Source organism: Erythrolamprus reginae, chromosome 1 (genome assembly GCF_031021105.1).
Source record: "Erythrolamprus reginae isolate rEryReg1 chromosome 1, rEryReg1.hap1, whole genome shotgun sequence".
NCBI lineage: Eukaryota > Metazoa > Chordata > Lepidosauria > Squamata > Dipsadidae > Erythrolamprus > Erythrolamprus reginae.
The window spans coordinates 364016360-364037113 of record NC_091950.1 but is presented as its reverse complement, the minus strand read 5'-3'; the positions used below and the strand labels follow the sequence as shown (position 1 = coordinate 364037113).

The 20754-nt window shown below is 39.7% G+C and overlaps 1 protein-coding gene across 7 annotated transcripts in view; it reads right to left on the bottom strand.

The window, feature by feature from the left end:
- LOC139157549 (spermatogenesis-associated protein 7 homolog) overlaps positions 1-14372 on the bottom strand; it is a 57836-nt gene extending 43464 nt beyond the window's left edge. For 2 of the 7 annotated variants that reach the window (XM_070734416.1, XM_070734417.1), the window contains exons 1-2: positions 14130-14326; positions 4052-4129 (exon numbers count right to left, since the gene is read on the bottom strand). In XM_070734416.1, coding sequence (XP_070590517.1) covers positions 4052-4115 — 64 coding nt within the window. In that variant the 5' untranslated portion in view covers positions 4116-4129; positions 14130-14326. Of the gene's footprint in view, positions 1-4051; positions 4130-14129 lie in introns of all 7 variants that reach the window. The other 5 variants (XM_070734421.1, XM_070734422.1, XM_070734418.1 and 2 more) reach the window with 4 other exon arrangements.
- Positions 14373-20754: the final 6382 nt, after the last annotated feature.

The window sequence follows — 20754 nt, the reverse complement described above, 5'->3', positions numbered from 1 at the left end:
ATAAAATAAATAAAATAAATAAAATAAATAAAATAAATAAAATAAATAAAATAAATAAAATAAATAAAATAAATAAAATAAATAAAATAAATAAAATAAATAAAATAAATAAATAAAATAAATAAAATAAATAAAATAAATAAAAAAAGAGGCTGGCGGGTAGGCCGGGGAGATCCTTTTCTGTGGTTGTGTCGGCTCTCAGGAATCAGCTACCTCCTGAGATCTGTACTACTTCTATCTTATTGGCCTTCTGGAAAGCCATAGGGGAAGATTTGGTAGGGAAAGTTTGCCTATTTGCCAATGACTCTAAAGTATGCAATAGTGTTGGTATTCCTGGAAGTGTCTGTAATGTGGCAAATTATTTAGCTTTACTAGATAAGTGGTCAAAGCAATGGAAAATGCAGTTTAATGTTTCCAAATGTAAAATAATGCACTTGGGGAAAAGGAATCCTCAATCTGAGTATTGTATTGACAGTTCTGTGTTAGCAAATACTTCAGAAGGGAAGGATTTAGGGGTGAACAGTGTGGTCAGGCGGTAGGGAAAGCAAGTAGAATGCTTGGCTGCATAGCTAGAGGTATAACAAGCAGGAAGAGGGAGAATGTGATCCCGCTGTATAGAGCACTGGTGAGACCACATTTGGAATACTGTGTTCAGTTCTGGAGACCTCACCTACAAAAAGATATTGATAAAATTGAATGGGTCCAAAGATGGGCTACAAAAATGGTGAAAGGTCTTAAGTATAAAACTTATCAGAAAAGACTTAATGAACTCAATTTGTATAGTCTGGAGGACAGAAGGGAAAGGGGGACATGATCGAAACATTTAAATATGTTAAAGGTTTAAATAAGGAGAGAAGTGTTTTTAATAGGAACGTGAACACAAGAACAAGGGGGCACAATCTGAGGTTAGTTGGGGGAAAGATCAGAAGCAACATGAGAAAATATTATTTTACTGAAAGAGTAGTAGATGCTTGGTACAAACTTCCAGCAGACATGGTTGGTAAATCCACAGTAACTGAATTTAAATATGCCTGGGATAAACATATATCCATCCTAAGATAAAATACAGTAAATAGTATAAGGGAAGACTATCTTCTATATTTCTATAAAGACCTGGCTTTTCTGATAGGCCTGGGGCCATTGACCATGGGGGGGGGGGTGACTAGCAAGGTTGGCCCATGAATGTATGGATGACTGCAATTATTTTAAATTGAAATGTTTTTATACTGATTCGTGTTTGTTTTTGTTGTGAGCCGCCCTGAGTCCCTAGGGAGTTGGGTGGCATAGAAATATAATTAAATAAATAAAATAATTAAATAATCTCCAGGATAGAGATGACTTAATTAACTAATTTGAGTTATTGCCAAGTCTTTGCAAGGGCTTAGACTGAATGACAATGTACTTACCATTCTAATCCTATCTTCCTGAATTAGAAGAAAAAAAGCAGAAATAAGAACATCAACATTTAGGAAAGATCCAGGTCTGGGCTTTCACAAATTCTTAGAAAAAGGGAATCAATCATCCAGAATGTCATCCTCCTCAATCAAATGCAAAAAGTTACTATTAATCATGAACTGCACCAAGAACATTTAAAGCTTTACATAAGCTCTGGTAATTCTGAAACTTACATAGAAACATAGAAGACTGATTGCAGAAAAAGACCTCATGGTCCATCTAGTCTGCCCTTATACTATTTCCTGTATTGTATCTTACAATAGATATATGTTTATCCCAGGCATGTTTAAATTCAGTTACTGTGGATTTACCAACCACGTCTGCTGCAAGTTTGTTCCAAGGATCTACTAGTCTTTCAGTAAAATAATATTTTCTCACGTTGCTTTTGATCTTTCCCCCAACTAACTTCAGATTGTGTCCCCTTCTTCTTGTGTTCACTTTCCTATTAAAAACACTTCCCTCCTGAACCTTATTTAACCCTTTAACATATTTAAATGTTTCGATCATGTCCCCCCTTTTCCTTCTGTCCTCCAGACTATACAGATTGAGTTCATTAAGTCTTTCCTGATACGTTTTATGCTTAAGACCTGCCACCATTCTTGTAGCCCGTCTCTGAACCTGTTCAATTTTGTCAATATCTTTTTGTAGGTGAGGTCTCCAGAACTGAACACAGTATTCCAAATGTGGTTTCACCAGCGCTCTATATAAGGGGATCACAATCTCCCTCTTCCTGCTTGTTATACCTCTAGCTATGCAGCCAAGCATCCTACTTGCTTTTCCTACTGCCTGACCACACTGCTCACCCATTTTGAGACTGTCAGAAATCACTACCCCTAAATCCTTCTCTTCTGAAGTTTTTGCTAACACAGAACTGCCAATATAATACTCAGATTGAGGATTCCTTTTCCCCAAGTGCATTATTTTACATTTGGAAACATTAAACTGCATTTTCCATTGCTTTGACCACTTATCTAGTAAAGCTAAATCATTTACCATATTACAGACCCCTCCAGGAATATCAATCCTATTTCAATATATTTTATGTGAGACTGCTACTAAAGGCAGGGTGGACATTTCAGCTAAGACGCAATACAGGTTGGTTCCCTATGCAGGCTCTGAAGAGAAATCATACCACTTCATTTTGTTTCTGAATTTTTAACGTGCAATAAACTCTGGCATCCAGGTATTTGTTCCTCTGCCTTCACCTCACATCAGTTTGCTACCCTGGTCACCTGAGGCTCTTGAAATGCTTCCACTCTCTAAATCTAGTGAACACATGGCTAAAATCATTGTAATGATAGCATTCTTATTTTAAGATATTCTTTTTTTTTAGATAAATCACTGAATTGTGATTTAGTTGACTATTTCATTTTGGTTGTGATTTAATGATCATCTTACTTTTTCTTATGAATTATCATTGGAACATTTATTGTACAGGATGAACTATGTAGGTCTGATAAAGATTATTTGCTATTATTTGCTAAAAATGGTGATGTAAGTTAAGAAAGAAAGAAAAGGCAGAGTAGAAGCATTTCATCCCTTTAGAACTTTCTCCAACTACCCTGTTTCTCCCAAAATAAGACATCCCCTGATAATAAGCCCAATCGGGCTTTTGATTGCAGGGCAATAAGGCCAAGAGCTTATTTCATGGTTCAAATAAATATAAGACAGGGTCTTATTTTCGGGGACACACAGTACATGTTCAAGATTTTTTGGTGTTATAAACATCTAATCATGAATTGTTTTGGTTCTATAAGCAGCTAACCATGGCCTAGAGGTGTAACTCTTATCTCACAATCAGAAGGTTGCAAGTTCGATCCTAAGTAGAGGCAGATGTAGGGTTTCCTGCTTGGGCAGGGGGGGTTGGACTAGATGACCTGCAAGGTCCCTTCCAATTCTGCCAATCTGTTAAAAACATTGAAATGATGAGTACTGTTCCAAAAGCAAGAAATCAGTTCAAAGCTATGAAATCCAATCCAATACCAAAACTTTCCCATTATATCCATTATGCATTATTCTGAGATATGACACCATTGATTATGCTTTTGCGGTCTACGCTTGCTATTTCCAAATGCCTTGCAGATATTTTAATGCAAACAATCTTTCCCAAACTCTATTGCCTATTTACTATAATTGCGGTACTTACCTGGCTTTCAAATGTGGATGAAATAATGATCTTGAAAAACTAAACAGTTACAAATCATATCCTACATTTTTAAAGAAATAATTTGAAATTGCTTTTTATAATCACTGAATGAAAATCATTGGCATTTAAGTAATCTTCCTGAAATAAGCTTGAAGAAGTGCAGACTTCAACTCCCAGATTCCTGGAAATTGAAATCCGTATCACTTCTAGCTCTCAAGGTTGAGAAACACTGTAACCAAATTATTTATTCTGAGTCACCCATCTCAATATGTTAATCAAATGGTACCATATTTACATCTCTGAATTTTTACCTACTTTCATTTTGAAGGGCAGCATAAATACATGAAGAAAATAGGAGTACGTTTGTCATTTCTGAAGCCACTTTGCATGATTAAGAATATTAGACTGGAATGCATAACATTTCTCTTGCTGAAAATGTTAAATACTTACGGCTGCTTTTAATACTCATATGTCCTCTGAAATGACCCATCAAGGAATAGTTGGGAATTCTCATAGCTGGTCAGGATACTGTAGGAAGGAAAAGCAATTAGGAAATATTAATTTTAATTTTTTTTCAGGTAAACCTTGTTCACACTCAGAATCAGCTAGCCAATATTAACAGCCAATAAAGTATGTACTTACTGTAGATAAGATATTGTAGCTAATCAAGGAGAGAAGCAACCTAGGACAGTTAGAACAATTAATCAGCGGAACAATTTGCCTCCAGAAGTTGTGAATGCTCCAACACTGGAAGTTTTTAAATAAGAGCTTGGATAACCATTTGTCTGAAATAGTATAGGGCCATGATGGCGAACCTACAGCACGTGTGCCACCTGTGGCACACGGAACCATATAGAAACATAGAAGATTGACGGCAGAAAAAGACCTCCTGGTCCATCTAGTCTGCCCTTATACTATTTCCTGTACAGTATTTTATCTTAGGATGGATATGTGTTTATCCCAGGCATGTTTAAATTCACTGTCCTGTCCTGTCCTGTCATGTCCTAACTTGTCCTGTCCAGTCCTGTCCTGCCTTGTCCTATCCTATCCTGTTCTGTTCTGTCCTGTCCTGTCTTGTCCTATCCTATCCTGTTCTGTCCTGTCTTGTCCTGTCTTGTCCTGTCCTGTCCAGTCTGTCATGTCTTGTCCTGTCCAGTTGTGTCGTGTCATGTCCTGTCCTCTCGTGTTGTGTCGTGTCGTGTCCTATCCTATCCTGTCCTGTCCAGTCCTGTCCTGCCTTGTCCTATCCTATCCTGTTCTGTCCTGTCTTGTCCTGTCTTGTCCTGTCCTGTTCAGTCGTGTCATGTAGTGTCCTCTCGTGTCCTGTCCTCTCGTGTTGTGTCCTGTCCTGTCCTATCCTGTCCAGTCCTGTCATGTCTTGTCCTGTCCAGTTGTGTCGTATCATGTCCTGTCCTCTCGTGTTGTGTCGTGTCGTGTCCTATCCTATCCTGTCCAGTCCTGTCCTGCCTTGTCCTATCCTATCCTGTTCTTTCCTGTCTTGTCTTGTCCTGTCCTATCTTGTCCTGTCCTGTCCAGTCATGTCATGTAGTGTCCTGTCCTGTCCTCTCATGTCGTGTCGTGTCCTATCCTGTCCAGTCGTGTCATGTCATGTCCTGTCCTCTCGTGTCGTGTCCTGTCCTATCCTGTCCAGTCTTGTCCTGTCCAGTTGTGTCGTGTCATGTCCTGTCCTCTCGTGTTGTGTTGTGTTGTGTCGTGTCGTGTCGTGTCCTATCCTATCCTGTCCTGTCCTGTCTTGTCCTGTCCTGTCTTGTCCTGTCCAGTCCTGTCATGTCCTATCCTGTTGTATCCTATCCTGTCCTGTCCTGTCATATCCTGTCCTGTCCTATCCTATTGCAATAGTATATGAGAATTTTAGAAGACAGAAGGGAAAGTTGCAGCCTAGGTAACAATCTGATAAACACAATCTGAAGGAAGAATGGGGATAAAAATGTTTCAGAAGAGACACTCCCTTGTCCTGTCCAGTTGTGTCGTGTCGTGTCCTGTCCTCTCGTGTTGTGTCGTGTCCTATCCTATCCTATCCTGTCCTGTCCTATCCTGTCATGTCCTATCCTGTCCTGTCCTGTCTTGTCCTGTCCAGTCCTGTCGTGTCCTATCCTGTTGTATCCTATCCTGTCCTGTCCTGTCATATCCTGTCCTGTCCTGTCCTATCCTATTGCAATAGTATATGAGAATGTTAGAAGACAGAAGGGAAAGTTGCAGCCTAGGTAACAGTCTGATAAACACAATCTGAAGGAAGAATGGGGATAAAAATGTTTCAGAAGAGACACTCCCTTGTTTTCAGGAAAATAAAGGTGTGTGTGGGAGGACAGGTAATTTCCGACTTGGAAGATTCTGTTACTGTAACCTTACAATGCAGGTAGGGTTAAAAGTACTCAAGATACTTCTTGCTTGTACTACCTCAAAGGACTGATCTATTAGATTTATACCCTGCCTTTTCTCTAGGAATAACTTCATCATCTATGCTTTTCCCTTCACCTACATCCTGTAAATTAGAACGAATTAAGAGAGAGTGATTAGTCTCTTCCATGACTGAAGACCAATTATAAACCAGAGCTCCTTGGTCCTAATCTCCTGTAATCATTGCTCCAAATTAGGGTCACAAAAACTGTTTCACTAGATAATTGATTCAATCTTGTGAACACCTCTCTGCCACACCTGAATTAGATTCTTTGATTAAAAAACAAAACCAAACTTTGTATGCTGCAAACTACTCTCCTATATTTATTCACAGACATATTTCTAAAGCTGACTTATTCCCCAGAGGCATTCTTAGAAAACAAGAACTGTCGGTGACGTATTCAGTGCCTTCTTTGTAAGTTTGTCTACCTGTTCAGAGAAAAAGTGATGGATAGCAACCTGCCTACAATACTTGGCTTCTCAGTGTGAGTAGATCTAGTAAACAAACCATCTCCCTTTTTAAAGATTTCTTTAAATGAAACAATTCAGTTTGAGGCTGGAAAGTCATCCTTTTTGGACTGAAATGGGAAAATGCTATCTTGGAATGCAATACTTCCAAGTGAAAAAAAGACAGCAGTACTAATGGAAAATGATAGAATACATGGTATATTTTGTGCTTAGATATGAGAGTGCTAATGCATAACTATGATACCAAATTAACATAAGCATCCATGCAAAGAATTGTCTTATATCCAATATTGGCAACTTTAAGGTTTGTGGACTTCAATTCCCAGAATTCTTCAGGCAACCCAGTTGCTGGACTTGGGTATATCTAGTTTAATGAAAAGAAGGATTAAGGGTGGCATGATAGCAATATTCTAATATCTTAGGGGTTGCCATAAAGAAGAGGAAATCAAGCTATTCTCCAAAGCATCTAAGGGCAGGACAAAAAGCAATGGGTGGAAATTAATCAAGGGGAGAAGCAACTTAGAACTAAGGAGAATTTTCCTGACAGTTAGAATAATTAATCAGTGGAGCAACTTGCCTCCAGAAGTTGTAAGAAACCATGTAGGCTTGGGAATGCTGAAGTTAAAGTCCACAAGTCTTAAAGTTGCCAAGGTGGAATACCCCTGCTCTAAGCATTAATATCAAAGCAAATGATTTTTTTAAAAAAAAATATGGGACAGATCTTGAGCCCCCACTATTAAATTTCTAACATTTCCACTATAAATGGAAATATTTTACCCTCCCTGATTTCAATTTAAGTAAATGTTCAATTCCACATAGGATATGGATAGCAAAACAAACTTATAGATAAAAAGTCATCAAGCAAGGAAGTGAGAAAGGCCTTTTTGATCAGGATTGGGCTCCCCTCTAACACAAATTTTGATAATGGATGTGACTAGGATATGTCATTGAGACTTGGGTCATGCTTTTCTTTAGTTTTTTAAATGTACAAATCACTAGAAAATATATTATTCCCTTTATAGGACAATATAAATTATTTATAGAGAGACAGTTTGGTGTAGTAGTTAAGGCATCGGATTATAAACCTGGGGACTGTGAGTTCCAGTCCTTTGTTAGGCACAAGGTAAGCTGGGTTGCCTTGAGCCAGTAACTCTCTCTCAATCCTATAACAAACTTTACCAAAATAATTGCAGGCACTTGTCCAGTGAGTCACCAACACTGAAAGGAAAGGAAAAAAGTCCCACTGAGACAGAGGGAAAAAGGAAAGGCGAGAGAGAGGAAGGGAGGAAGATAAAGAGTCAGTCAGAAGAAAGGGAACTGTTTATAATTATTCTTTATTAAGTTAAATTGTTATGTACTGTACTTTCTGAATAACTGGCAGAGTTCCTTATGCAATGGCTAAATTTTGCACGGCAGCCAATTGGGTAAGACAATATTTATCCAATCTTGTTTAATATCAGTGCAAGATTGTTACAGTAGTTAACAAAGATTAATTTAGAAGGAGAAAAATATTTTAGATTTTGAGATTTTTAAAAAATGTTTCTCATTGACAACTTACAATTGGATGGTGGATTCATATTCATGCATGTAATGTGTTATATGTAGACATATAACACATTATACACATACAAACACATGAATCCAACAACCTGTAATTTCTATGCTTTGGTTGAATGACTATATTAGAAGTGATGCTGCTGCTAACTGTCCACCCAATCTGGTGTTGCTTCACTTAAAAGTAAGCAGTCTTTCAGATAATTATTTTGAACTTCATTCCCTACAATTCCTAGCCAGGACTATCAATGCCAACAAGTCATACGATCTGCAGTCCAAAACATTTAGAAGGCATTTAGAAGGCACAATTTGCTTATCTTCCTGATCTGTTTTGCCTTTCCGATATCTGTTTCCCATAAATCCTTTATGTAAAGATGTCAAGAAATAACCTTGATGTTCTGAATGCAAGATATATGGTTTAGTCATTACCCTGTGCTTCTTTGTCTTTGCAATAAAGTGGGGTTGGGCATCTGAAATTTCCGCTAAGACTGTAGAGAAGCTGTGCTGGAAAAGCACATTGGCTCCTAATAAAGCACCTCCTAAAGTGCATGAAACTCAATGTGATGCTGAGCCACCAACCAGGGGAATAGAACATGGCCATTTGCCTAATGAGCCAAGGAGAGGAGGAAGAGGCTCAAATCAATGAGCATCTAGCTCATCGTCCAGGATGAGTCACATCAGAGTGAACCTAGTGAACACCCCCCCCCCCCCGCAGGAAGAAGTAAAACATTTTGCACTCCTAACTGTCCGCTACAACTGTAAATAGTATTGTGGCCCGCCCCGCCCGACCTGCCACCCCCAAATTGTACCCCACCACAAGATGCACGTCCTATCTGACACTTATACCAGTACCTCCATCGCATTCCTCAGCATTATGTCAAGGGCAGTGCGTTCTAAATGAAAACAGCATGCACGTTTGAGAAGTTTGATTGAACTCATAAGACACTTTCTTTTAAAATGGACACAATGCTGCAGAATGTGAAGGAAATACCAGTACAAGTGTCAGGTAGGACGCATGTCCTACTCCCTGGGCAAAAAATGCAGGAGCTCATGCGCCCCCCCCGCCATCACTCCACACCTGCACCCCCAGGGGAACGCACCCCTCTATTTGAGAAGTACTGCACCCCTCTATTTGAGAAGTAATGACTTTCATGTTACTCTCACTTGGAAGATTCTTCTTCTGAAGAATGATCATATACCTCTCACCAGAATGCTGCTACAGTAGAACCCCGACTTACGAGACTAATTGGTTCCGGAAGGAGGCTCGTAAGTCGGAATGCTCGTATGACGAAACATTGTTTCCCATAGGAAACAATGTAAAGTCAATTAATCCGTGCAACAAAAAAACCCCCCGCTGCCGCCGAACGCGGAAGTTAGCGTTCGGCTTCAGGAGACAGCTGCGAAGCGGCGCGCGTGTTTTAAAACGTCGCAGCCGGCCTGGGGGGCTTGCCAGCACCCCCCCCGAGCCCCCCAGGCCGGCTGCAACCTTTTAAAACATGCGGGATACGAGCGCCAAGGAGCTGTCTCCTGAAGCCGAACGCGGAAGTTAGCGTTCGGCTTCAGGAGACAGCTCCTTGGCGCTCGTATCCCGAATGTGAGCTCGGGAGGCGAACAAAAATGTCGCTCCCCTCCCAGCTCTTATCTCGAGTAGCTCGTAAGTAGAGCTGCTCGTATGTCGAGGTTCCACTGTACTTATCTTCCAAACTAGTGGAGGATTACTGGTCAGTGTTTCAACTAGCCTCTTCTCTCCCACCCTGAATATTCTTACTCTACAACCTGAATGTTGATTTATGTTTCTGAGTTACATTTTCAAAGTGTCAACACTGAAGACAGAGTACTTTCTAAATTAAAAAAAAAGAATGCAAGAGCAAATAATCTAATTCCACAGCAAAAAGCATGTTTGAAAACTTAAAAATAAAAATTCAAGGGAATAATTTTTTAGAGTGGATGCTTGTTTTAATGTTGTGCTTGCTTCATTCACTGAGATTCTGGTTGTCCTGAACTATATAGGTGCCAAGCCAGAAAGGGGCTTATAGGTGAAGAAAGTTAGCACCCACCCCACTTAGAAGAATGAAATATTTTAGAAAATATTAAAAAGGCAGGATATTATATTTCCCTCGATGAGAAATTGAGAAACATGGTCTTGAAGACAGCAAATATTTTGGGAATAGGAAAGACTGGGCCATTTTATCTACAAGACAAAAGACCTTCACCCTCAGGACATAATAGGATTAGCCCCCTACCCATCTAACAGCAGAGCTGACCATATGGCACCTGGGGATATTACATCACCCAGCACAGTTCAATCAGACTTATCTCAGACATATTCCTAGGATTCGCACATGACCCCTACAGCAACCAATAGAATACCTGCCCTTGTCACAGGAACAGGAAGCTCAAATTCAAAGCCCAAGACAGGGTAGAAATAATACTCATTCCCCACTCCATGAGTTCAGCTGCACCAGGACCATGTGCTTAATGGTACTGCTCCATTAAACCAGCTTTCCAAGCAGCCTCCATATTTCCAGTGTCTTTCTCGCTACCTGGAACTGAACACATTACTTCCAACAAAGGCTAGAAGCAGCACTCTGAATTGCACTAGGAAGCTTACTAATGCGCAATGCAAGGAAGATAATTCAGATGTAATATAGTCAAGGCATTGAACACTAGAAAAGAAGTCACTGGAGAAGTAGGTCACTGGATTTTGAACCTATTGTGGTTTCTCAGTAATAACGGTATGAATCACTGTAGCAAGATCCTTCTGCTCCAGATGGGGCTCCCCTGGCTATGACTTTCACCCATGCATGCACAATCATTGTGAAGCCAAAGAAGCTCCAGGCATCAGGGCAAGACTTTGGCAGGCTTAGTTTAGCAGTATTCACTTAAATATCGTCAACATGCTGGAGATGCCAGTCTTAACTGATAGATAACTTCTCCCTGCAATTTCGTGTAAAAGTCTAAAAGAAAAAAAAAGATCCCCATGGCATCCCAAAACCTAGTAGTTTAACCATTGCAAATGTGGGGCCTCTCTAGGAATCTCCTGGGAGGAAATAGAGCCTCCTGGGAGGAAATGTGGAAATAGAATCTCCTGGGAGGAAATGAGGAAATAGAATCTCCTGGGAGGAAATGTGGTTTCCCCCATCGCATGCATTATTTGCTTTTACATTGATTCCTATGGGGAAAATTGCTTCTTCTTACAAACTTTTGTACTTAAGAACCTGGTCATGGAATGAATTAAGTTTGTGAGTAGAGGTACCACTGTAAAACCTTCTTTGATTTTTAAATATTGCTTAAAGTATTAATCTGTCAACAGAATTAGTTATATGAAAGCATCCAATACATCTAGATTCCACTTGCCGAGTATTATTGCTGTTTCTTGACCTTTCTGGAAACTGACAATGAAAGTACTGCTGCTGCAAACAATGGTTTTCCTTCAATTATCTGTTCCATTTCTGAAAAGATCTCCATTAATTCTAAATCAAACCTCATTTGTGAGTCAAGCATGACTCCTTGTTGAATGTATTGCTTTTTAAAAAGTTCTAAACATTTATTGGTCAACTGAGCTGAATTGATTATACCAAATGAAGTTAATGGATTTATTGTAGCTTAAAAATAGAACAGGAGTTAATCACAGACAGGTAGCTATTGTGCTACCACTATAGCATAGAAAATCAATATCAACTGGCGTGGCTTCACTACCTTCTCGATTAAATTGTACAGTTAAACAAATGGATAGGATGATTTTGATCTTAAAAATGTTTATTCTGATTGCAGTTCTGGGTCCTGAAAAAGTATATTTTTCTGTTATAGGAAAAGAAAAAGAATCTGAACTTTACCCTTTGCTCTCTATATTTTCTGTCCATCTCATCATTTCTTTTTTTAAAAAAATCATGATTATTAAAAGCCATCTTGGAATACTGATTACATTTAACACAAGATCATTACATGGAAAAAAGTCCTATCTTGTTTTCTCTGAACCAGGATTCAAGGAGACAGATTATCTCAATAAAGATGATTCTTAGACAATAATTATGAGTATAAACTAACTTCATAGTTATTTACCATATGATACAAATTAAAAAACTGAAAGTAGTTCCACATACTCTATTATGTGTGACATTTCAAGCCATTCTTTCATGCAAATATTTCAGCTCAAAGAAATATTAATCAATCAGACATTTCAGTAGTTGCCAACTAATTAGACTGCTTCTTTAAAGCATTTGCAGTGTCTGGTCTTAAGTCTGAAAGATTTCAAGAGGAAATTGCAGAATAATAAAAGCAACACTGTCCCTGTTTTTAGTTTTAGGTTTTAAGAAAAAAGACACAATAAAAAAATGAAAGAACATAAAGGTATGGGAAAGAAAAAAATAAGTCTGGGACCAGGTCTTAAATGTTCATGGTTTAATGTGATGAAATGGGGTATAAAAGGTAGCCCAGATGACATCACTGCCTCCAAAAGGATGGATGTATTGCTCTTCAACATGCCAATTAGCATTATGAGCTGGGACCAGCTATATAATATAATTTCATAAGCTATTATGCTATTCTGTCTGACAATCATTATCCTGTTAAACACCAGCAATCATTGAGAAAGATAAACCTGTTTTAGTGTAGCTGATTTGAGGGGAATTAAGGAAGAAATTAGATTTTCTATTGCTGGGGAAACATACTGTTCTTTAATTTGCAAAAACAGCCAAACAACACATTCCTCTAAAAGGTTATGTTTGAACTCTACAAGCTACAAATTGTTGAAAGCACACAATTTAATTAAAAAATAAGGAATGTATATATGGCATGTACATGATCTCTTTGCATCTATTGCGCATTAAGGTAAGAATATGAACTGGTTGGCTTTTTCCGTTCTACTTTAGCCAGAGTTTAATATGCCATCCGCTAACAGCAGGTAAAATTTTCTGTTTTACCTGTTAAATATTATATATGGAGACCACAACAAAATATTAAACTCTGTGATGCATGGGAATTTGGGGTATAAAAAGATTAGTTCATTTTTAGTTCATAGGATTACATGCTTCATTTGTTTAAAATAAGATTGTGGTACCCGGAATCATTTTCCTGGTGTTAAAGAGGTTTTTTTTTTAACAAAAACAGAAGAAGATATATTTTACTCCAGAATATATTGAGTGTAAAATATATTCGACCTTTATGTTTTTATTCAGGAAATCTAAGCTGATACAGTCAACCAAACAGAAAGTCAGCCTTGAGAGTCTCTACTTGAATGACAAATTATACCCTTAGGTTAAGATGTTTGTATAATCACACCGAAGCCCTTTGGGAATTTTTGTTACTTGATTCCTCTTGGGATTTTTAAAATGCACTTATCAGGTGAGCTGTAACAAGCTCCTTAGAGTCAATATTTCACGTGCAAAGATGTCTTAAGGAGGCTTATGCAAAGCTTTCCAAGGAGATGATGTACTTGGCAAACTACAGGACAATATAGGAACTAAGGAAGGAGAATATTTGCAGCTCAGTGTTGAAATGAAGGGTTCTTGGTGAGTTTGCTGCTTTTCTTGCCGGCGTTTCATTACTCAAACTAAATAACACCATCAGTGCTAGTGGTGTTACCTAGTTAGGGTAACAAAACAGCTTGTGTTTTCCAGAGGAACATTGAGCGGCAATTCTGGGGCTTTGCAGGGAAGCAAAACCCGGTACACCTAGTTCGCGCCAAATTACTCTAGGACGGTGTTTAATTCGGGGGGGGGGGCGCAGAAATGTCAGTATTTACGAACAAGAGTAAGTTTTTCCCGGTTCTCTCAGCAATCCTGCCTTCTCCGCGACCCACTACAGCAGTGCTTCCCAACCATAGCAACTTGAAGAAATCTGGACTTCAACTCCCAGAATTCCCCAGCCAGCATTCGCTGGCTGGGGAATTCTGGGAGTTGAAGTCCAAATACCTTCAAGTTGTCAAGGTTGAGAGACACTGCACTACAGGGACCACAACAGAGAGGGGAGTAAAAGCAGCGTCGTTTTCACGAGTTCGGATCTCTTCCTCCTCCTCCTCGAGTTTTTCCTGCCGCCGAACGAACAACAACGAGGAGGAGGGGAGAAGAGACGGAGGGCGCTTTTTTACCTTCGGCGGGTGCCGACGCGGGGGAAGTTCTCAAGGCCGCGAAGGCGAGGGTCGCTCGGTGTTTTTCTCAGGAAGTCTGCAAAGGCTATCAAGGAAGCCGTCGGGCCTCGCTGCGGTGCGATTATTCCCATAACAACAGGAACCATAAACCGGTCACCCGGGCAGGGCAAACAAATTGCTTGGAAACCGCTTGTCGTGAGGGGTCACCCGGGGGCAGGCCGGCTTCGCTGGCAAGGCTGAGAGAGGAGAGTTGGAGATGTTGGGGGCACGGAAGAGGACACTAAAATTATTATAATTGTTGTTGTTACTACTATTATTAAATAATTGCTAATTTGACCCCTATGACAAAATTGACAAATGTATCTTTTTATTTTATGTACAATGAGAGCATATGCACCAAAGACAAATTCCTTGTATGTGCAATCACACTTGGCCAATAAAGAATTCTATTCTATCCTATTCTATCCTATGACTGTAACTTGTTGCTTATATCCTAAGATTTTTATTAATATTGCTTCTTCGTTGCTTATTTGACCCCTATGACAATCATTAAGTGTTGTAACCCATGATTCTTGACAAATGTATATTTTATTTTATGTACGCTGAGAGCATATGCACCAAGACAAATTCCTTGTGTGTCCAATCACACTTGGCCAATAAAATTCTATTCTATTCTATTACTACCACCACCACCACCACCATTATTATTATTATTATTATTATTATTATTATTATTATTATTGTCAATACAACACAGCAAACAAGATCACCATGCTGGATTTCGTATTTCATCATCAGTTGGATGATTCCCAACACCTAGGACTGCGTGATGTAGCGGCGAATTATGTTTGCTGATCCCAATAAAACGGCCTTTTGCAATTGACAGATGGAGATTTTGTCAATTCCGATGGTTTTCAAATGTCCGCTGAGATCCTTTGGTACTGCGCCCAGCATGCCAAGTACCACTGGGACCACTTTCATTGGCTTATGCCAGAGTCGTTGCAGCTCGATTTTTAGATCTTCGTATTTCACTAATTTCTCTAGCTGCTTCTCCTCAATTCTGCTGTTCCCTGGGATTGCGATGTTGATGATCCATACTTTCTTTTTCTCCACAATTAGGATGTCTGGTGTGTTATGCTTCAGAATTCGGTCAGTCTGAAGTTGGAAGTCCCACAGTAGTTTTATTTATTTATTAGTCTTCGGAGAGGGGCGGCATACAAATATAATAAATTGAATTGAAATTGAATTGAATTGAATTGAATTATTAATTTATTATTATTATTATTATTATTATTATTATTATTATTACTACTACTACTACTGTTACTACTACTACTACTACTAACAACCACAACCAAATTGGGAGGGACCTTGGAGGTATTCTACTCCAACCCCCTGCTCAGGCAGGAGACCCTACACTATTTCAGACAAATGGTTATCCAACATCTTGTTAAAAACTTCCAGTGTTGGAGCATTCACAACTTCTGGAGGAAGCTGTTCCACTGTGGACTTCAACTTCAGAATTCCCAAGCCCACGTGGTTTCTTACAACTTCTGGAGGCAAGTTGCTCCACTAATTAATTATTCTAACTGTCAGGAAATTTCTCCCTAGTTCTAAGTTGCTTCTCTCCTTGTTTAGTTTCCACCCATTGCTTCTTGTTCTCCCCTCAGGTGCTTTGGAGAATAGCCTGACTCCCTCTTCTTTGTGGCAACCCCTGAGATATTGGAAAAATTACTATCTAAAAAACTGCTATTTTAAAAAAAAAGGAATTGAGGATGAGAGTGTTGTAAGATAGCAAGGAGGCAAAGGGCCAGTTACGAGGCAGATGCTCATATTAATCAAAGAGCGGGAGAACTGGGCTACCTGCCTCTGAACAGGCTTAAAGTCCTATATTGTTTTAGAAGGAGGAGACCTTACCAAAAAGGGTATTTACAGGTAGTCCTCCCCACCCCAGGACCACAACTGAGCACAAAATTTATGTTACTAGGAGAGAAGGCTGAGTCAACCTTGAGCTGGTGGTGAGATTTGAACTGCTGAAGTACAGCTGGTAGTTACCTGAAGTATCCTGCAGTGCTGCACACTAACCACTGCACCACCCTGAGCAACTATGAGGATGCAGCAATGGTCATAAGTGTGAAAAATGGTCATAAGTCACTTTCTTCAGTGGTCATTAAGTGAAGTCAAGGAGCACTGGTAATGGGCAGATGAATGAGCCCCGAGGAAGGGAATATGGTTCTAGCAAGGGTTTATTTTGGAGAGATTGTGGGGTTCGTTTTCAGTTTCAGTGTGTGCCATCCCTACCCCACCCCCCATTTTAAATGAAAAGGATTGAGTAGATGGGAAGTAGACAAGGTCCTATGGTTGGTTTATATGCAGTTCACTCTTTAGATAGAATCTCAAGTGTCTGTAGGAAATAATTTGTGGTATAGAAGCCCAATAAAAACATTACTCTTTGGTAGTTGATATCTCTTTCTCCACCTCGGCTTTCAATCCCTGCCCTCTATTTTTTTCTTCTGCTTTTATACTGGGAAAACAATGCTGGCTGTAGCCATTTTGAAACCTGAAGCAAACTGTAAGATAATTCCTCCTCCCTTTAGTTTAATGTGATAATAGAAGCACAGGTTGGAGGTGAGAAAATAGAATTGGTGCCCTTGTCTAGCTTCCACTGCACTTCTGCACTATCTGCTCTGATTTAGGGAACATTTTCTTCCAACTAAGTGATTTTAGTAATCCCACTGAGCTCTTCATAAATAATGCATTTTTATTTCAAAGGAGTCATGTTTATTGGAGAGTTTTAAAAGCTTCCCTAATTATCTCTATTTAGAGAAATGCTTTTTTTAAAAAAAAATATTTCCCAAGTTCTCAGCTCCACACAATAAAGGTTAGAAAAGTATGCCACACTGCAGCAAGTTGCAAAGAAATCAATCATCCTTTGTACTTCATTTCAAATCTTGGAAAAAGCACAAAGCTTTCTGAATATACTATTAATGCGCCTTGCCAGATGAAACGTGCACACCTGCTAGTGTATCACCATCTCTCTACTTGATTTGAAATCCATAGCATCACAATTGCTCAAGTGCTACGGTAATAGAAAATATATCTGAGAATTCATGCTATTTTCCTAAGTAGTGATGCAGGAGGAGGGTAAATTGTGACACCAAACTTAGTTTGTTTCAGCCTTTCACTCATCTTCATTCTGGAGTAGAAGTCTTTCTTTCAGAGGTCTCCTGGGCAGGTTGTTGTCAGAATTTTGATATGCTTTGGGTGCCACTATCCACCTTCCACCCTGGGGAGGGAAGGTTATGTGTGCAAAGTGTACAAAATTTGCATGAATATTAAACCATTAATTTAGGGTTACCATATTTAATAAGTTACCTTCCCTACATCAATAGAAACCCTGTACAAGAAGTGTCTGTCTGTCTCTCTCTCTCTCTCTCTCTCTCTCTCTGTGTCTGTGAAAGAGAGAGGGGGGAGGGAGAGAAGATATTTGAGTTTCAACATAACAAAAGAGCATGAAAGTCTCAGAATTGTTTTGCATTTATTGAATGGAGCTTACAATCTTTTCTTCACTTTCTTCCAGTCCTAAACTTCAGTTACTTAGTTTAGGATGGACGGGGCGTTTTATGCTACTACTACTACTACTACTACTACTACTACTAATAATAATAATAATAATAATAATAATAAAAGCAAAAACAACAACAGAGTTGGAAGGGACCTTGGAGGTCTTCTAGCCCAACCCTCTGCTTAGGCAGGAAACCCTATACTACTTCAGACCTTTTGTTTCATTGTTGTGTTAGGAGCTAAAAATACTTGTCAATTTATTGATGATCCACAATAATTTTAATTGGCTTTTTTATTTTCTCACTTGTGCTTTTTAGAATTGTCATTGTTTTGATTTATTTTAACTCTTTAGTTTAAACTCTTGAACCACCCATCAGTTAAAATTTTAGAGTTGAGATATGGAATTTTATTAGAATAGGATGCCTTCCTTTCTGGGGCAGATGTCTTTGGAATGAGTTGTGTATTAGAATTTGTTTGGCTATTTTAAGGGGAAATTGTCTCTTGTTATGTTACAAATTAGAATAAGATTGGGACACTTTTATGCCTTTATATACATACATACATAATTTTAATATTTTAGAAGTCCATTTGTATTTTTACTATTTTAGAAGTCCATTTGTATTTTTTGCTGATAAGAAGAAGTTACTTATTTCATACATATTAATAGACAGGTTATGAGATCAAGAATTTTATATTTGTTAACTATGGGGGGTTATATTTGTTGTAACGGGTAAAAAATCACTTTCTTACAGGGGCATTCTTCTCTTTTTCTTTTTTTTCTCCACCACCCTTTCCTTTTATTTTCTTTTTTAAAACCTTAATAAAATTATTGCAAATATCTAGTTACTTTTAAGTTAGCAGAAAGCCAGAAAGCCACTAGATGGCAGGAAGGAAACATTGGATGCCCCACTGTTTATTCCCATCTATTGGTTTTATTATGTTATTTATTTTAAAAGTTTAAATAGTTACCCATTTTATAACCAACATGGGTAGCAGCTCCTAATCAAAAATAAAAATACAGTGATCCCTCGGGTTTCGCGAGGGTTCCGTTCCAAGACCCCTCGCGAAACTCGATTTTTCGCGATATAGCAGTGCGGAAGTAAAAACACCATCTGCGCATGCGCGCCCTTTTTTTCATGGCCGCACATGCGCAGATGGTGGAGTTTGCGTGTGGGCGGCGGGGAAGACCCAGGGAAGGTTCCTTCGGCCGCCCAACAGCTGATCTGCTCTGCAGCGCGGCGGCAGCGAGGAGCCAAAGATGGGGTTTCCCCGTTGCCCAGGCAACGGGGAAACCCCATCTTCGGCTCCTCGCTGCTGCCGTGCTGCGGAGCAGATCAGCTGTTGGGTGGCCGAAGGAACCTTCCCTGGGTCTTCCCGCCGCCCAGGCAAAGGGGAAACTCCAAGATCGCTTGCCGCTTGCCCATTCACCCGCCCGCCTGGCTGCTCGCTTGCCCGTTCACCCCGCCCGCCCGGCCGCTCCGCTTGCCCATTCACCCGCCCGCCCGGCCGCTCCGCTTGCCCGTTCACCCGCCCGCCCGGCTGCTCGCTTGCCCGTTCACCCGCCTGCCCGGCCGCTCCGCTTGCCCGTTCGCCCACCCGCCCGGCCGCTCCGCTTGCCCGTTCACCCGCCCGGCCGCTCCGCTTGCCCGTTCGCCCGCCCGCCCGGCTGCTCGCTTGCCGCTCGAGAGCAAGAGGGGGAGAGATAGAGAAAGAGAGAGAAGGAAAGAAAGAGATGAGAGAGGGAGGAAGAGAGTGTGAGAGAGGAAGAAGCAAGATAGAGAAAGAGAGAGAGAGAGAAAGATGAAAAAGGAAGGGAGTGACGTCATCGGGTGGAAAAATCGTGATATAGCGTTTCGCAAAGATCGAGATCGCGAAACTCGGGGGATCACTGTAACATGGAAACAGTGTGAATCTGGTAAGCTTAATCTTAATACTGATGAACCCTGGAGAAAATCCTTAGAACCAAAATATTTATAACCATGGATAAGGACATATTTTAGGAAATTGAACTACTTAGAGACGTTTATGTCCATACTGTTTACTGAATCCCAGTCATTCTTGTTGATTTGTGACCTTTGAGAACATATCTTGCAATGACTTATTACTATCCTCTCATTTTCACCTGGTAATAACAGAAGAAATGTGGAGCTGCTGCGGAAGGAAACAACAAGGGTCTTATTTTGTATTCCTGATAGATTTGATTCCTAGGCAACCAATCCTATTTATTAGGCAAAAAATACAGACTTAACTATTAACTGTCTGTGTAGTTTGTAGATGAGAAAAGAATTTTTTAGTCAGCTGCTAAAAATGAGAGATTTAGCAAAACACAATAAAATGTGGCTTTAGGGAATGTCCTGCGAAGTGTTCTGATTGTATAAACATAACCAAACTGTAGGACATAAGCTAATGCAAATTCTCCATGGAATGACTCATAAATAAAAGCAAATTAATAAGTGTTCTGTCCCCCCCCCCATTTTAAAAAAGCACAAATATGACCAACACTAAAGAATGCTTTTGAACAAGAATAGCAAGCCATAACTTTGAACACAGTTTATATTTATTAGTTTTGGTTACTGTGCTTGTTGACCTGTGCTTTGATGACATAGCACATTCATGAGAGTCAATAATCAGATAATTTCTTCCCTCCTCAGGAGAGAAAAGTTTTAAAGTAAGAACTGCAATTAGTAATTCACCTTAGTTAACAGAAAGAAGCAGCAAGGTGATAAAAGGCATAACCTCTTCGTGTTGCCAGACTTCCTGTCTCATCTGAATTTAATAGGAAATTTGGGATGGTTCAAAATTTATTTAAAAGAATTCAGTGATAGGCAAAGAGGCATCTGTAGTTGGGAGAGTAAAAATTGAGCTATTGAGGATGAGTTGCAGAAATCCAGATGACCGTCCACAACCCTAACTCTTCTCCTAGACATTGTCCACATTTTACAGTTAGAGGTGTACTAGCTCATGCAGTGTTTATAACTGATAACTGATACAGAGCCGGATCTGCCTAGTCACCGGTGATTGGCTAATCTAGCAGTGGGAGAAATAACTACTGTCAGTGGCC